Source organism: Haliotis asinina, chromosome 6 (genome assembly GCF_037392515.1).
Source record: "Haliotis asinina isolate JCU_RB_2024 chromosome 6, JCU_Hal_asi_v2, whole genome shotgun sequence".
NCBI lineage: Eukaryota > Metazoa > Mollusca > Gastropoda > Lepetellida > Haliotidae > Haliotis > Haliotis asinina.
The window spans coordinates 56,842,552-56,859,602 of NC_090285.1; the positions used below are offsets into that span (position 1 = coordinate 56,842,552).

Consider the following 17,051-nt stretch of genomic DNA (forward strand, 5'->3'; position numbering starts at 1 on the left):
TCGCCATTACAAAACCTGGAGAAATCAATGATTAACACGCCAACATATACGACGATTTTCACACGTACAGTAATGACGTACATTGCCTGAATTGTTCCTGATTTCCATGGTGACTGGGACGCCTGAAGATCGCACGTGGATGATATTGGTTATGGAGTACAGTTCTTTTAGTCAGGTCAAGCTGAAATCGATTTCTTAACGCTGACACGACTGCTGCAGCATGGTTCGGGTTTGTCTGGTTCAGACACGACTAACTCGACTACGCCACCAGAATACGGCTGGCTTCGATGTGACACAACATTCTATTTTCGTAACAATTGCGCTACAGCTGTTTCCTATTGCAAATTATTTATGCAATTTTAATCAGGGGCGGTGGGGTAGAGTATGGGTGAAAGCTTTCGTTCATCACGTGGAAGACCCTGGGTCGATTCCCGCCATTGGTACAATATATGAAGCCTCTTTACCGGTGTTCCCGCCCTGACATTGCTGGAGTACTGCTAAAATAAAAAAAAAACCCAAAACAACAAAAAAAACAACAAAAAACAAAAAATAAGAAAAAAAAAAAAGAAAAAAGAAAAGAAAAGAAAAACAACGGCGTAAAACCATGCTTACTCACCCACTCAGCACTCACTCAACAATTTGACCATTGTCTAATGCAGTTACGTCCTCGTTGAATACACAGCACACCGTATTGCTACAGTGTTTCTGGGGCCTGCAGTTTCCAGTGACGGGGAATACCAGTTATAACGGTGCACCTCCAATTCACACACGCCGGCTCGTCACTGACACCAGATCCTACGCTTTGTCAATAATGTGTATTCATATTAATATCACAGTAGCTATACAATCCTATTTTGCACTGATATATGTCTACAGTTAATCATGATCTTTTCCAGCAGGTGATCATTGTTTTCGTGCAGGTAGTTTTTGTAAACCCGGTTTCAGGAGTAAAATTAGGGATTCAGTCAGGTTTTGTTCGGGTTTCGTTCATGTGTTCGTGTGATTGTTTATTGTTTAACGTCGCTCTCAGCAATATCCCAGCCACATGACGCAGTCTGTATATATAATCTGGACCAGACAATCCTGTGATCAACGACATGAGCATCGACCTACCCATGCAAGTGGGATACGAGTGTATGTGTCAAGTAGGGCCTAGATTTTCGACGCTCTCCTAGCGTTAAGATTGTCGTGTCACACATCAATATTCACTTACGACTATCTTAGCGCTAATGAGCCTGACCACCCGATCTCGTTAGTTGCATGAGTTGCTTAAGACCAGTTCGTACCCGGATCAGGCAATACATGGCGACCCTTTTGTTGACTAGAGGAAACAGGTGAGTACAATTTTACGCTGCGTTTAGCAATATTCCAGCAATATCACGACGGGGTTTTAGGTTAGAGAGGGGTGTAGGTCATCGCGACGACGTTTATGTGCTGACAAACAGCACGCGTTCTCTACCAGTGTGAATGAGTGAGGGGAGGCTAGGTGGGGGAATAAAAAGATTCATTAGTGAGTGAGTGAGCGAGTGAGTGAGTATAGTTTTAAGTCACACCCATCAGTATTCCAGCTATACTAGGGAGGTTTGTAAATAAACGAGTCTGGATCAGAAAATCAAGCGATCAACAGCATGAACATTGCAATTGGGATACGATGACATGAGCGTGTCAACCTAGTCAGCGAGCCTCATCAACAAAGCCGGTTACGACAAGTCTCCTACGACAGGCATGGGTTACTGAAGACCAATTCTAACGTGTCTCGATTGTGAGTGAGTAAGTGTCCTTGAGCGACCAATGAAAGGCTAGAAGGATTGATGGGCAGAAGATTGAAATGAAGTGCGGCTGGTGGGTTAATTTTAATGACAGAATATCGGAATTACAAACAAACATTTTCTTTGAGAGTTAGTTAATTAACGATGAATGGACGGACAAGTGAAAGGGGCATACTTGATTGCCTTGTGAAATGTCCAGTAGGGAGTTGCTTGTAGAATTCTCAAGCACAGCCATCGATACTTGTACCATAGGAACCCGCAGCCATTTCCACAGGTGCAGAAAACAATGGTCGATTCTAAGGGCGAGGGGATTATTTTCCCTCATGTCAGTACATAGTTTTTCTCCATTTCTGAGAGAAGAAAATGTTGACGTTCTCCCTTTAAAACACCGAAGTTTGCGTCAGACGACCCTGTACACATTCGGCACGTATGTTGCAGTGTGGTTTCCATAGCACCCGAAAGTACAAAAATTATGTAAATACTTGGATCAGAGGACGATGCATTTAATGAATCTGGGTAAACATTTTCGTTTGGAACCAGTTTTGTTTGGCTCTTGGACATACATATTCTTACATAATACAATAATGCGCCAAGAAGGTTTGATCGTTTTATTTGAAACATTTGTGCCGTCACTTAACATTAGCAGATAGGAGTGCAACTTTGAAATTGGGTGGTTGGTTATTTTGTTTAACGCCGCACCCATTCTCTTCCCACAGAGGTTACTTGTAATAAAGATATGACATGTCACCACTGTGGGAAGAGAATGCACCTCACCTACGAATATTCCAGCTGTATGGCGGCGGTTTGTAATAATCGAGTCTGGGCCAGACAATCCAGTGATCAACATCACGAGCATCGTTCCACTCAGTGGGGAAACGATGACACTTATGAACCCAATCAGCGAGCCTGACCACAAGTGACCGTTGGGTGCCTCTTACGACAAGCGTGTGTAATAGAATACCACTTCAAACCCGTATCTACATATATCTACATATATATATATATATCTACACACACACACACACACACACACACACACACACACACACACACACACACACACACACACACACACACAAAAACACACACACACACACACACACACACACACACACACACACACACACATATATATATATACTGTATACATGGGTCGACCTTTCCAGGCATACAAATGTCCCACACTGAAAGACTATGTAAATAGTGTATAGAAAGTGGAAGACCGTTATATGTGATCGTTAGCTGGCTGTAAGAATTGTATTTGTATCTGAAGCAGTAGATCAGTCTTAAACTGTTACAGTTTTGACCGCAATACATGTATTAATCTATGTAAAAACGTAATCGATCACTTCACTGCATGACATGCGTAATTCATTCAACCAAACATTACCTGTATTATGGGCCATATATATATATGGTCTACCCACTGAATAACTGGCTGTACCTTGACTAAACCAATCCCACACCTGTGGAATGGGTCTCCTGACCTCTCTGAACTCATCGCTGGCAGTTTAATGTCTAGTGCTGTTTGCGTTATTGTTGGGGCATAGGTTGTTGTCTGAAGCAGCAAGATTCAAGATTCTTTATTTCAGTATTAGGGACCAAATGCCCTATTGTACAGGTACAGTATCATTTTAATAATTTAGTCCAGTGATTCACAGGAATTGAGTAGGTTAGGATAGGATAGGATATTTATATAGCGCACATATCCACTGGGTGGACTGGGACACATAGTCACAGTACTTTGTTCAAGTTCACTGCTCGTTGCTGTACCCGCAACTAAATGTTTACACGTGTTCATGTGGCCACCATCTGGTCATATACCGACGGATTCGTGGGTTCTTTTAAGTGCACAGGGTTGTGTACTGTGCACTAGGGTTTGTGACAACACTGAAAGAGTCTGCATACAAAGTTGACTCCAAGGTTTTACACCCGGTCACAGGTGGGCTCGATCCCAACACTTCAACCTCGCTGGATCACTAGCCTGGCGCCTTAACCAGCTCGGACATCTCGCTCCTCCATGTATAAGGAAAACGTGTTTCAACTATAAGGCAACAAATTCAGTGGTGTTTATATACGTGTTGAGATCAAAATTGGTAACAAAATCTGGTTACTACGGTGTACATTATATAGCCATGGTAGAATTTTCTCTCAAATATGAGTATTTTGTTGGCAAAGAAAGAAAAGATGATACTCATCTTCAATTTGTAGTAATTCACAATTTTACATACTAAATGCACAAAATTGTCGTCACGTGATTTTAATTGGCGATATCCATTAATCTTTAAGTTCATTAAGAGATAGTGCTCATTTGTAACACAGATGTAACACTTTATAAAATGACAGATATTAGGATGAAGCAATATTATCATGATTAGATACCTATACTACTTACAAGCATATTACAACGACCAGTTTCTCCAAGCACTTCCTTATTTGAAGCATCTTTACCAATCGAAAGAAAGTGTTCAAAGTGGTTAGAACAGGCAAAACATGAATGAATTGTACAACAAAAAACCCGTCAAGACAGCAGCCGCTTATTTCCTGCGAATAATGAGTGAGTTTTGTTTTATGCCACACTCAGCAATATGACGGGGACACCAGAAATGGGCTTAACATTATTGTACCCATGTGGGGAATCAAACCTGTCTCTTCAGTGAGATGAAAGCACGCGATAGTATATGATATCTCAGTTGGGTATGTTACTACTATGATATAATTTCTGTCTGGGTACGCACTGTACTGAGTGAGTGAGTGAATTTAGTTTACGCCACACTCAGCAATATTCCAGCTATGTGGCGGTGGTCTGTAAATAATCGAGTCGGTCCCAGACAATCCAGTGATCAACAGCATGAGCATCGATCTGCGCGAATGGGAAGCGATGACGTGCCAGCCAAGTCGGTCAGTCTGACCACCCACAAGCACTATTTTACAAGCAGTCACCTTTTATGGCAAGCATGGGTTGCTGAAGGCCTGTTCTACCCCGGACCTTCACGGGTCGGACGCACTGTCAGAGAAAACCGATATTAGTCCTTACTTGTACAAGCACGTGAATGTACACGTTTATTTACGAGCAGTTATCTCAACCCAACTGACTTGCCCAATGTCACAATGTACTCGTTTTATGAATCACAAACGGTACAGTATATTTTATGTCTGTTTCATTCAGTTATTTAACCATTGAATCACGGTCGTGGCTGTTACTTGAAGTGACAAATTTAAGGGAGTGAGTGCGCAAGTGGGTTTGGCTAACACCATTTATAACAGTATTCAGTCTTCGAAGAAGACCTTGAGGATATAATAATGCACCAGCGCTGGGGCCCACAACACACTATCAGTTTCTGGTGTGTCCAAGTGAATGCGGGAATCTCAGAGACTAAGTGTCCAGTAAGAAATGAACATTTCAGAAAATTCAACCTGTACATTATATGCTACTTAGCGTAGCGGTCGCATTTACTAAAATATTCATTTCTTCACTGATTTCCTTTAGATTTGAAATATATGTAAATCGTAACATAAACAAACAATGCACAGCTGCAAAATCCAAACAGTGATTCTATCCCCTCTGATTGTAACCATGGGGATTCAATACTAGGAAAAAGATCACAGCTTTATTGTTAAAAGGCTTGTTCCAAAAGTCAGATTTCTTTGTTTGAGATAAAAAAAAGAGGTAGCAACAATGATAAACATTGTCACAATGGAGGCTGCCTCACACAGGGAAACCTTGCATGGCTGCACAAGCCACTGTTATAGTGATATACACACACGGAAACCTTGTATGACTGCACAGGTCAGTGTCATACTGATGAGCACACTCGGAAACCTTCCACGACTGCACAGGCCACTGTCATACTGATGTACACACTGGGAAACCTTGCATGGCTCAAAGGGCACTGCCATACTGATGTACTGTCATACAGATGAAACCTTGCACAGTTGCACAGGCTACTGTCATACTGATGTACACAATGACAATGTCAAACGTCATTGAAATTAACAGTTGAACAGTTTGGTGGAGAGATGATGACCAGCTATCTGGTACGCTATGTTTAATAGTTTTCGAGTTAGATTGCAATTCACCAGTACAGTTTTGAGCCAGAATCAAGTACCTGCTTAACATTACAATAAGACAAAACTGAACTAATAACAGGTAAGTTGTTTCTCTTTACCTCTGGATGATCAACATTGGTGGCCATTCTTCCAGACATCCATATGACCTTACAAAAACCAAAAAACAAAAAAAACCCAAACAAACCCAAAACTTTTTGAATTTCATTCTTTAATGCAAAACAAAATCATAATTTCATTATGAATATAACTGTTCAGAGTGAAACTAAGTTCAATCCACCCAACGAATTCCATCCTGCCATATTCTCTTGGGCAGGAAAATGATTATTCACCTCAGTGAATAGAATGTTCAAGGTGGAACTAAGTTCCATCTTTTCAATCAGTTCCATCTGTCCATTTTCATTCCACCCCAAGGGAAGGAACACAGAGATTGACCTTGATGAGGACACATGCACCGAGAGACCACTGTTTGTATCACAGCTGTGGCAACAGGCAGTGTCATCACTATTGTGTGTCAGTGTGGTGATTTCAGCGTTGAAACGTTCAGTCATGTAGTGGCGGCTATAACAATGGCTGTACCGGCATAGTGATTGTCAAAACCTGAAACACACAACTGATGTACTAGACATACATACGCCTTGTTGATTTGTGTTGGGTTTGCAGAAAATGCAGATAAAATCAGTAAAAGGTTGTATTTCAGATGCTCTTACATAAGGGCGATAGGGTAGGGTGTAGTAGTTAAAATGTTCGCTCATCATGCTATAGGCTTGATTGCCCACCTGGGTAAAATGTGAGAAGTTCATTCTTCATTAGTTCTTATATTCATTCATTCAATACAACAATAAAATTTTGGGATAGGGACCGTTCATAATTTATGGCTATGAGGGTGATATTTAGTTCTGGGGACGTAAGGGAGTCATCAATTCTGTACACATGTACTAGGGGGGATCAGCAACTTTGTACATAGAAATATTATGGAAATATATGCTAAAACATAATGAAAGGGGAGGGGGAGTAATTGATTTTTGTACATGACATGCATGGGGGGTCACTTTGTACCAAACTTAGGGGTGGGGAGTGTCGTTAACATTGTATCGTACATGTTTCTCCATAACGATCATCATCACCCCACCTAGCCATAAATAAAATGGTCTCTCATATCATGTAGGAAGATTTCATTTCATGTTCATAGGCTTAACATTCTTTACAACAGCTGATTGATTTGGTTTGTGCTGGATGCACATAATAACTGGGGATGCCAGTCTTCTGTTTGCAGATCAACATATTGAGGGACACTGGACTAACACGGACAAACAAGAACACTATGATTGATAGCCAGTGTATTACCTTGTTACTCTTGTTGAACTGTGCCCCAACCTCCTCCTGTATGATATTGTACGGCACGTAAATGTCCAGGTAGTAGACGTTGGATCGAGTGTCCAGCACCACACGATCCTCTCCCACGTCCAGGATCAGCGTGTTGGCTGTCTTCTGAAACAGCGGATGGAGACACGCTCATGCATGGTACAGTGGGGACGACCCTCAGTTGTGTCTAACATGTTTTGTCAGTACACAGCATTGGTCATAGGGATGGACACTTATGCTGCGGAAAGCGGGAGCAAAAAAACACAGGTGGGCACGATCCACATAAAACAACATTTTGTGTAAGCAAGTGATAATACCTACACTTCCAATAGATCATTGTGGTACACAACACTTGTGGATAGGCACACATGACACTACAAGCACATCAATAATATTGTGACCTATCAAACCTCAATAAAGCTAGTTATCATTCAATATTCTAAGTTTGTTGTTACATTGGTGATGTCACATAATTCATTCTTGTTCTGTTCATTGAACATACAAGAAACTAGTTTAGAATATCGTGTTCTAAACCTAAGGCTTGACAGGCTGTTTTGACTGATAAGTTCTAAGCCTCGCAGAGGAGTAAATGTCTACTAGAGATTTTGAGTGACTAATGTAAAAACTATGAGCAGTGGCCGGGGGGTAGCCGAGTGGTTGCTGCATTTGCTTGTCATGCCAAAGACCATGCGCTTCGATTCACAAACATGGGTACAATGTGTGAAGAATTTTTGTGTTTCCCACTGTTATATTGCTGGAATACTTCTAAAAGCGGTGTAAACTTAAACTCACTCACTCACACACCACCACCTGGGGAACTCAAACTACAGTCGTGCCCCGTTTACCCGAACCTCAGATATCTGGAAAACTCGCCTTCCGAACGGAAATTCCCTAAAAAGAACGTTGTAAAATTACTCATCTATCCGGAAATCCGGTTTCCGTAACCGAACAGTCATTTTCACAAACAAAACACCAAATTACGTGCATTTTCGTTTCGTATATCCGGATGGCTGAACACTGTATGTTTACACACGCAAGTACTGAGGGCCTCTCGTGCCATAACATGAAAGAAGTCGGCAGTCTTTGAAGCGTGAGAAGATTAACTTCCTCTGAGTAGCAAGGTGATACTGAGTTAATTTTGAGGCGTGTCAATTTGTGGGTCACTACAATTAATTAATCTGGATGATCAAGCAAGCCTGGACAGCTGTGAGTGAAAAGACAATTGCTAACTGCTTTCGTCATGTGGATATTATCCAATCAAATGAGGACCCACAAGAAGACATGGCCTTGTCGGAACTTCGCGATGTACTACGATCCTGTGCACAAGTTGTGACTGTTACTGCCGATGATCTTGTGAATGTTGACTGTGACGAACTGACCGGTGCAAGTCCTCGCTTTTCTATACAGCCAGTGCAAAAAGCTATGACTGATTTCTTCAAGTGAGCATAACTGTATGAACAGATATGAGACATGTTATGTATGCACTGGTATTTGTTTATGTGAACCGTAATCAATAAAGATTGTGTCTGATGCCTACTATGTTCGTTTCTTTGTACGTTTCTTTGTACATATGGCCCATGATTCAGATATCCGGATAAGCGAAGTTTCGGATAAAATTCGCTTATCCGGAAAATTTCAATAAAAACACAAGTGTTCGGATAAACGGGGCACGACTGTATATGCCAAATTACACGCTACATCTTCCATCTCCATATGACAAGCATAGGATGATGGTGGCCTCTTATGACTTTGAACCAATCTCATGAAATACTGTAAATACAAAGCTTATGACATCCTAACCACTTGAAACAAATTAGGGATTCATGCTACTGTTGAGGAAACTGAGGATGTCAACAACTTGGACTGTTACGTACAACTTTCGGTAACTCGATTTCTGCTACCATGAATTCGGGATGGCCGTCCACTGGTTCCTTAACTATCTTGAATTTGGGTTCTGGGCCTCTGCAGAGAGAGCATCATGCATTACAGAAATTGTCATGGCAACAAGGGAGAATCTGCCACGATGTACAGCTGAATTCATTAAGGCATATCACTGCATATGCTTTTTCACCATGGTACTACTTTAATAAGGCATGTTGAGCTAAACAATCAATTTGCTAAACTAAACTACAGTAGAAACTCCTCGGTCTACAACTCTTGGGGATCAGATAAATAAACAAACTCCTTAACTGTTACATGAAATTAAGACAATCAGCAGTCAAACACACATTGTGAGACATCAAGGTTTTAAAAGTTGATACGTCCTGACATCTCGAAACAAAGTTAAACTTAAGTTTTTACTCAAACTTAAATCCACAATTTGAATTATAACTAAACTGCATTTTTGAACTATAAAGCCCAAATAATTGAAGTAATCTCTACCAGAACTTTGTTCTGAGAAATCACAGCCTGGACTGACTGAACACAGCAGGGATTATACACACCGTAGTTGGAGACAATTTTGTTGGAAGTGCAGAAATGAACCCGATTAGTGATAAGTGTGTATCTTGAGCACACATAAATGGTCTAAAGTAAGCAAGGGAACTGATCCTGTTATGGTTACCAGTAAAACCCTCTGTCAGCAGGACTCTGAACTTACTTCTTGACTTCTGTTTGTGGTATTTCCTGCACTAGAGGTTTGACTGGAGGGGTAGGAGTAGGCATCTCAGTGGCTCTGCAACACAAGGAGAGGCTCAACGTAAGCAACTTCCACATAAAGCAGCAGGCTTTTAACAAGCAACCAAGGTTCAGGTTCAGAAGTTATGTATCCTGTGAGTTAGTAAAAGGAAAGTCTGCTGTGTATTCTACTTTTAGCCTGGTCACACATATATTCTGCATTGTATGATGGCAGAAGTAGTGCGGACAGTGGCACCAAAACGGTAAGGTGCAGAAGTTGAAGTCTTCTGCGAAAGTATTGAAGTAACTTCAAGTATGTATAAAATGATTACTTTAATGAAAAAATGCTTGCGTTTTATCTTACACTACACACTACACTACAATAATTAGTGCCAATCATGCTGAGCAGGCTGAGGAAGCACCGTAACATCAGGTAAGAATCCTTCCAGTAATGAATGGGAAAAGATATATTGAAGGAAAATACCTGCCATGGTGTAAAAAAATAAAATGACCCAAACATCCAAGGTCTTGTGTTGGCAGACTGTTAAGAATATCAGCAGCATGGGTTAAAAGTAGATGAGTCAGCAGTATTGGGGAACAGACTTGAATCTGTTTCAAGTGTCTCTCAGTTCCAGTTCCAATTGGCCAAAGGTTGGAAGGTAAAGCTCTGTCTAGCATAAGGTAAAGAAAAACACTGAAGTACAACAACATCTTGGAGCCTTACTTACTTGTCACCCATGTCCAGGATGAAGGGTTTGGACTTGGTTCGCACATTCTGCTCTTGTAGCTGACCCATAGACTTGCGGTTTTTCAAAACCACATACTCTACAAAACATATACACACATGTACATGGGCATATTCACAGAAAAGTAGCAGTTTGAAAGTTATACAACCAGGATACACAACATAATGACATAGAAGACATTAATGTGACAACTGTTATGTATTTCATACAGTTGATATACAATGTTAAATCTTGACCTTTGACATAAAATGTTAAATCTTGACCTTTGACATACAATGTTAAATCTTAACCTCTACAGGTTTGTATAATTCTATTTCTGAAGAAGTCCTCCATGGGGTATATATAAGCATTAGACAGAATCCCAAAGACTTGAAATCCGGATGTGGTATTTTGTCTGACATAGGGTACATTTGAATCTAGTGACAATCTACAATCTCACGGAAATAGAAAACGACACTTACTGAAACACTATAAAGCCAATGCCAATCAATCAAGACAGGGGGCGTGACTAAGGCGAGAACCCATTCTGTCAAGACTATATGTTGATTGGTTGTGAGGTAACACCCCCCTACCCAATGTTCAAGAGAGTGGGCACATAACGGACTTGCCAAACCAGAGACTTGTCTGTAACACTTCCCTGAAGTGGAAGGATATGCAGCCGCAAGGATGGAAGGCTGGTTGTGAGATGTGGAAGGTTGTTCAAGCAAGGGCTTAGAGTCCTTCAATTGACGAACTGCCTTCCATGGCCTCCTGAACTACCGTCAAAGCCCCCCGGGAAAAGTAGTAGAAGCCATTCAGTAGGGCAGAGACAACAGTGCCTGATGTGTAGCTGGGTGTACCTGGCCACTGATAGCCAAAGGAGATGGTAGCCCATAACCGCACTTATCTTCTGGCTTGCGCACGACCTGATGCGGTTGCAGGCCAAATGAGCGTACACCTCCATGAACTGTTTATCCTTGCCCCCCCCCCATCCTTGCTGAATGGCATTATGATACTATTCCATGAAGGAATGGTACACCGATCTCAATGCCTGGTTACCGGAGGTGAACTGTGGCATGAGCGACCTATATCAGCTGACGCCTGGCTAAGGCCAGATGAACCCCTAGGGCAATCAAGGCATGAACAAACTTGTCAAACAATGCATTCTCTGCCATCGAGTACTGTTGGCTGAGCTCCAGGAGATCGAACTGAGACCTGCTACTTAACAGGAGAAGGTTGAAAACCTCTAATAACAAGCCACAGCAAAATGCGTAGTTGGACCTCAGCAAACTTGCATCGAGTGAAGGCTTCACCAGGAAGGCGAAACTCTCTGTGGGGTCGGGATCATCTGAGGGGACGACCACCCTTTGGAAAAAAAAATGCTTATACGTACCTCAAGGGGGACTTCTTCCGAAAAAGAATGTATCAACAGTATTGATGAGGGCATAAGACATGCTTCTAAAGAATGTATTCTGCATGAAAATCTAAGCCAAATACACATACCTTGGTTGAGCTGGATGTCAAACTTCCCTTCGATACCCTCACGGGTCACCTGGATGAAGAAGGCCTGGAACAACTTGCTGTTTTCAACCTTCTTCAGGAATGTTGGATGGATGATGACATCATAGGCTGTGCACCCAGCCCCACCTATGGGCACAGAACACATTCAGCTCAACTCACAGTGTGTACTGAACAAGTTGAACAGCATAAACAAAGCAGTAAATTTGGATTCCACTTTTTCATCTGGCATATTTACTTATGTTGTTATAAATATCCACAAAGGCAGTGCTCCAGGTAAGGACCAAATCCGCATGTGTACAGACAAAAAATATGCAACACACACCATGATATGATTTAGCAAACATATGCACCACAGCAATGGTGTACAGTCTTAGAATCATGTACAGATGTTTTTGAAGCAGTGCAGCACATTTAAATTTACCTTATAGTAACACCTTGTGGTTCGTCTTGTCATGTTTTGAAAATCGTACTGCAGCAAATCATCTCAGTTAAATTTGGTAAGTCAAAATTGCTCACCTGTATGGCAGCACAGAAACCAAATACAAGTTTCTTTCAAAAACTAGACTGTCTCAACGACTTGTAAACAGTCAAGTAATTAAATTGCTGTACAAATAATGAACGTACTACTACTAGTATCACTCGCTTGTCTTGTCTTAGTCACACTCTATTAATCCCATTCAGCACTTTAAAAGTACTCTTAAGATGTTCTCGTACTCCTGAATTGAGGAGAATGTACTCCTGATGTTGAAAAATTTACTAGAGGCCTGCACAGGTGAACAATATATTCATTTAAAGATATATTCAGCATGTTTACATACTGTTTTCTGTTTAAGCAAGTTCTGACATTCCTCCACTTGACCATTATATACAGCATCAACAGTTTAAACTGGTCTAAAGCCTGCCTACCTTTATCCATCTCTGCATGTGGTTCTCCTATAGACATTGGTATTCGGAATCCAGTGGGGTCATCAGACTCCAACAGCTCTATCAACTCTGCCTCTGTTAAATCTTTAGGTTCAGGTACCTGTAAGGTACAGCACTGGTGAATTAGAGAGTGAGAGTAGGATAGGATAAAGGGGTGACACTAGTGTGAAACTCAGCTGAGTAAACTAAGAGCCTAGACCAATGCTTAAGGGGGTGTACATTTTTAAAAAAGCAGCAAGCAAGCAGTATAGTGAATCAAGAGTATACGAAGATTTTATAACACATCACAAAGAAAGATATACTCACATTGTCTGAGATACAAACATTGATGAAGACTTTTTCATTCCTCTCTGTTTTCATTTTTACACATAATCCTGCAAAAAGAGATCACAAAAAGCTGCAAAATATTAGAAATACTCAGATATGGTGAAACACTGAATACCATAGATTACTCATGTCAGGGTTGTTGTTTTTCCAATTCAGTTAGTAATATCACCAACACAATATTACAGTATAAGTTGTTCACTGGTCACATGCGGCCAATGGGTTGTTATTACCCTTAAGATAAATTTATCGAATTCTGATAGGTTCATAGCCACAGGATACGAAACCATGCAGACGGATTTGTCACGTGACACACAACGGGTTGTACGAATGACCTTGACCTTAGATGGAATGTGGCTTCCAACGGTTGCTTGCTTTGAAATTTTAGAGCTGACATATACAGTTATGAGTAAAATCAAGAGTATAAAAATTGTTGCCATAATTTCTTAATTTTGTGTGTCAATAAATGTGCCCCCAAAATATAATGTTTCTGTATTTCACTTTTCCTTTAACAAAACTTCAAATTGATCATTTTTAGTATAAACTAAGCTATCCTGAGTTATCTCCCTTTATAAGTGTTCAGAAGATAGCATGGTGAAACATTTTGCATCTCATTCTGCTGAATGTTGAATGTTGTTGTTTAAAGATAAATTAAATTAAAAGATCTGAAAGGTCACATGCAATGTAAAATACAACTTTGCCGATTCTGATACCTTTCGGTATGCACTTACCGAAACAAATCATAAAAAATGCCAATTCAACCTATAAAGTTGAAAAAAAATGTGATAAAAAATAGCCCGCGAAATCAGAGTTCAAACGATCCACTAAATTTCCCCCAGCGCTGGGTGAAAAATTGGTTTCAACAGCTGTGCTGTGCTGCACCCATAACGCATGCACAGTGAATAGGTTCCCGGAGCTTGAAACAGTATGCCTGCCTGCCCGGAGTATGAGGCCATGAGCAGTAGTCTAGTCTTGGTTGTGTTCACAAACAAGTAAATAATCTACTTGTTACATAAAAAAACTTGTTGATTGTGGTAAGCAGCCTCTGTCACAGAGAAAGCTCAATGTCTGGTTTATTGACACCTATATGTCTGCCTGCCTGTCTGCTAACAACAATATGCAATACACAGCTTCAATCATTGACCACACTTAACACCTATCAGGCTATATGCCATAAACAAAATAAATTGATTTGTGACTTGAGCACCGAGTTCTGTCTCTGCCACATTATGTAATTAGGCAGGTGTGGTACTTGTACACATGGCATGTTTTTATGTCTGTGGCTTGCAAACAAACTACGTGTACATCCATTTTTCTCCAATCACTGGATCTGACGGAAACTGGTGCAAACTCTTGTCAGTTTCAAGTCCTGCTTTGTACTTGGATGAATGACAGTTTCCAGCCACGCAGTAGTTCACCATCTCTACTGAGATGATTTTTGATTGAATGGAACGCAAATTCAGAGAACATGTATTTGCAAAACCCAACATCTCTATATACATTCTTTATGGATGACAACTTCTTCTAGTGCATATGATTTTGTTTGACAACAATATATGAATCCATACTGAAACGACACAGCAAGTACAATAACAGAGTTGTTATCCATAAAGAATGTTACTTTCTTGTGACTCGCCATACTTCTAAAATGCTCGTCAAACAGATTATTTTCTGTACACACATTGAGCCCTCAGCATATCCGCAAATGAACCAGCCGGTTGGAAGCCATCGTTGCACTTGAGTGCACCCCCACCCGCTATGACTGGGTTCGGTCTCCCGAAGGCTTGTTTCGAGGGCAGTAAGCCCAAGAACAAAATATTGGACTTTTGAATCGCGATTGTACGCTTATAATTTTGTTTAATTACTTTTTACAAGCAGCAACGTATATCATATGTCATGAATAATTGATAATTGTATTTTAATTATGTTTGAATTTTTGGTCGCATGTGACCTTTAAGTTAAATAAATACATCACACTGTGTTTTGAATTCGTGTACGGGTCTTGTAAATTTTGTATTTCCAGAGACTGTAAATTGTGCTTGCATGAGGGGCGAGTTCCATGTTGAAATTCATACTCACAGTAATAACGTTTGATTGCTTTCAGCATCAATAACTGTATCCTGGCTATACATAACAGATGACATCAGAAAACAATATCAAAGAAACAAGGGTGATAATCATGACACTGGGGTAAATGTTTTCAATATTTTTGCTTTGAGTAAACTTTGTTGACTTGGATGTTTGAAATAAAACATAACCATTAACTTCGTCAACATTTCTGTTTGTTTTGGAGCACTCGAATTACAGTACACTTGTCCAGGAAAGTTTATGTCCAGGCACCACTATTAAAACCGTTCATGAGTTTATTGACATGTCATTGCTGGTTTTAACATGATAGGATTAATAGGAAATAATATCATACACAAGAAAAAATGGTAAAGGTGGAATACAGCAGATAACTCCTGATACTGATCAGAGACAGTTTGATTTTATGCCACACACAGCAATATTCCAGCAATATGATGGCAGTTTGTAAATAATCCAGTCTGGATCAAACAATCCAATGATCAAACGCATGAGCATCGACCAGTGCAATTAGGAACTAATGACGTGTCAAAAAGTCAGTGAGCCTGACCACTCAATTCCATTAGTCACCTCTTACGACAAGCATAACTGCCTTTTGTGGGAAGCATGGGTTGCTGGAGACCTATCCTACATGGGGTCTTCATGGGTTGATACTGATCAGAGGGTGTATGTGGCAATAAGGGTCTTATAAAAAATCAGTTAAAAAAATCTCTCTTACACACAAAGCACTAAGAAAACATAATCAGGTTCTATACATGCTACATGTCCTTCAGTCCCCTACCTGGTTTAGGTACCAGTGTTGTGTAGCCTGGGCCCTCTGGTGTGCCTCCTGGATGTCCTCCCATACGGCTGTATGCTGCAGGATCCTGCAATCACATCAACAGTTGAAAGGCATTTCTCGCTCATCTTCACATTTCTGACTGAATTAATTAACTGACTGTAATGATATAATAATGAAAAAGTGAGGACAAGTGTTAAATGTATTCATCACTACTTCGTGTACTTATTGCTGGAATAATGGTGAATGTTACTAATCATATAGCCTCAGAGTTTTGGTCCCGCTCTCTCTCCCGCTCTCTCTCTCTCTCTCTCACACACACACATTCACAAAAAGACTTTGCTGGCTTGAAATAGAATTCATTAGCAATTGCATACCACAAAAATTTGATTATTGTTAACAAAATTACAAATCTACATGTGTAATTGGTACAAACGCAACCATGCCACTGATTTGTTTAGAAACAAAACAAAACGATCTGTGAAATTCATGGTCCCTGTATAAGATTTATTTGTTATGACATCCCGAACTCGATCAGTGTCGACAGTGACACATGCTGGATTCCTGAACGATGCGGTTGTTGAGAGTAACCTGGATACGGACACAAAACTCTTTCAACATCAAACATATTTTACCGTATCTAACATTAACCGATTCAGCATGCTCTGAGCTTCGTCAGCGTTTGGTTCAAGCAGAGAAGTCATTTTGAAGTGTCAGTAATACACTCGCAAAATATACTGCAACTTGCGGTCAAACCAAAACATAAACATGCTACAACATGGAAGCGGCCATTACTGGTGACAAGTGAATCCAATCACCGTTAAGATTACAGCTATAAACCTTGACCTCAATTGACCGAATTATTTACACCAATCA

At 40.5% G+C, this 17,051-nt stretch overlaps 1 protein-coding gene across 1 annotated transcript; it reads right to left on the reverse strand.

Annotated features, from left to right (window-relative positions):
* Positions 1 to 6,029: 6,029 nt before the first annotated feature.
* Positions 6,030 to 17,012, reverse strand: LOC137286461 (PIH1 domain-containing protein 1-like). The gene is made up of 10 exons (XM_067818345.1): positions 16,811 to 17,012; positions 16,179 to 16,263; positions 13,295 to 13,362; positions 12,971 to 13,088; positions 12,047 to 12,190; positions 10,547 to 10,643; positions 9,802 to 9,876; positions 9,077 to 9,164; positions 7,185 to 7,328; positions 6,030 to 6,437 (listed from the first exon to the last, which is right to left on the reverse strand). The coding sequence occupies exons 1-10, from the start codon at positions 16,877 to 16,879 to the stop codon at positions 6,399 to 6,401; spliced, it is 927 nt and encodes a 308-aa protein (XP_067674446.1). The 5' UTR covers positions 16,880 to 17,012; the 3' UTR covers positions 6,030 to 6,398.
* Positions 17,013 to 17,051: the final 39 nt, after the last annotated feature.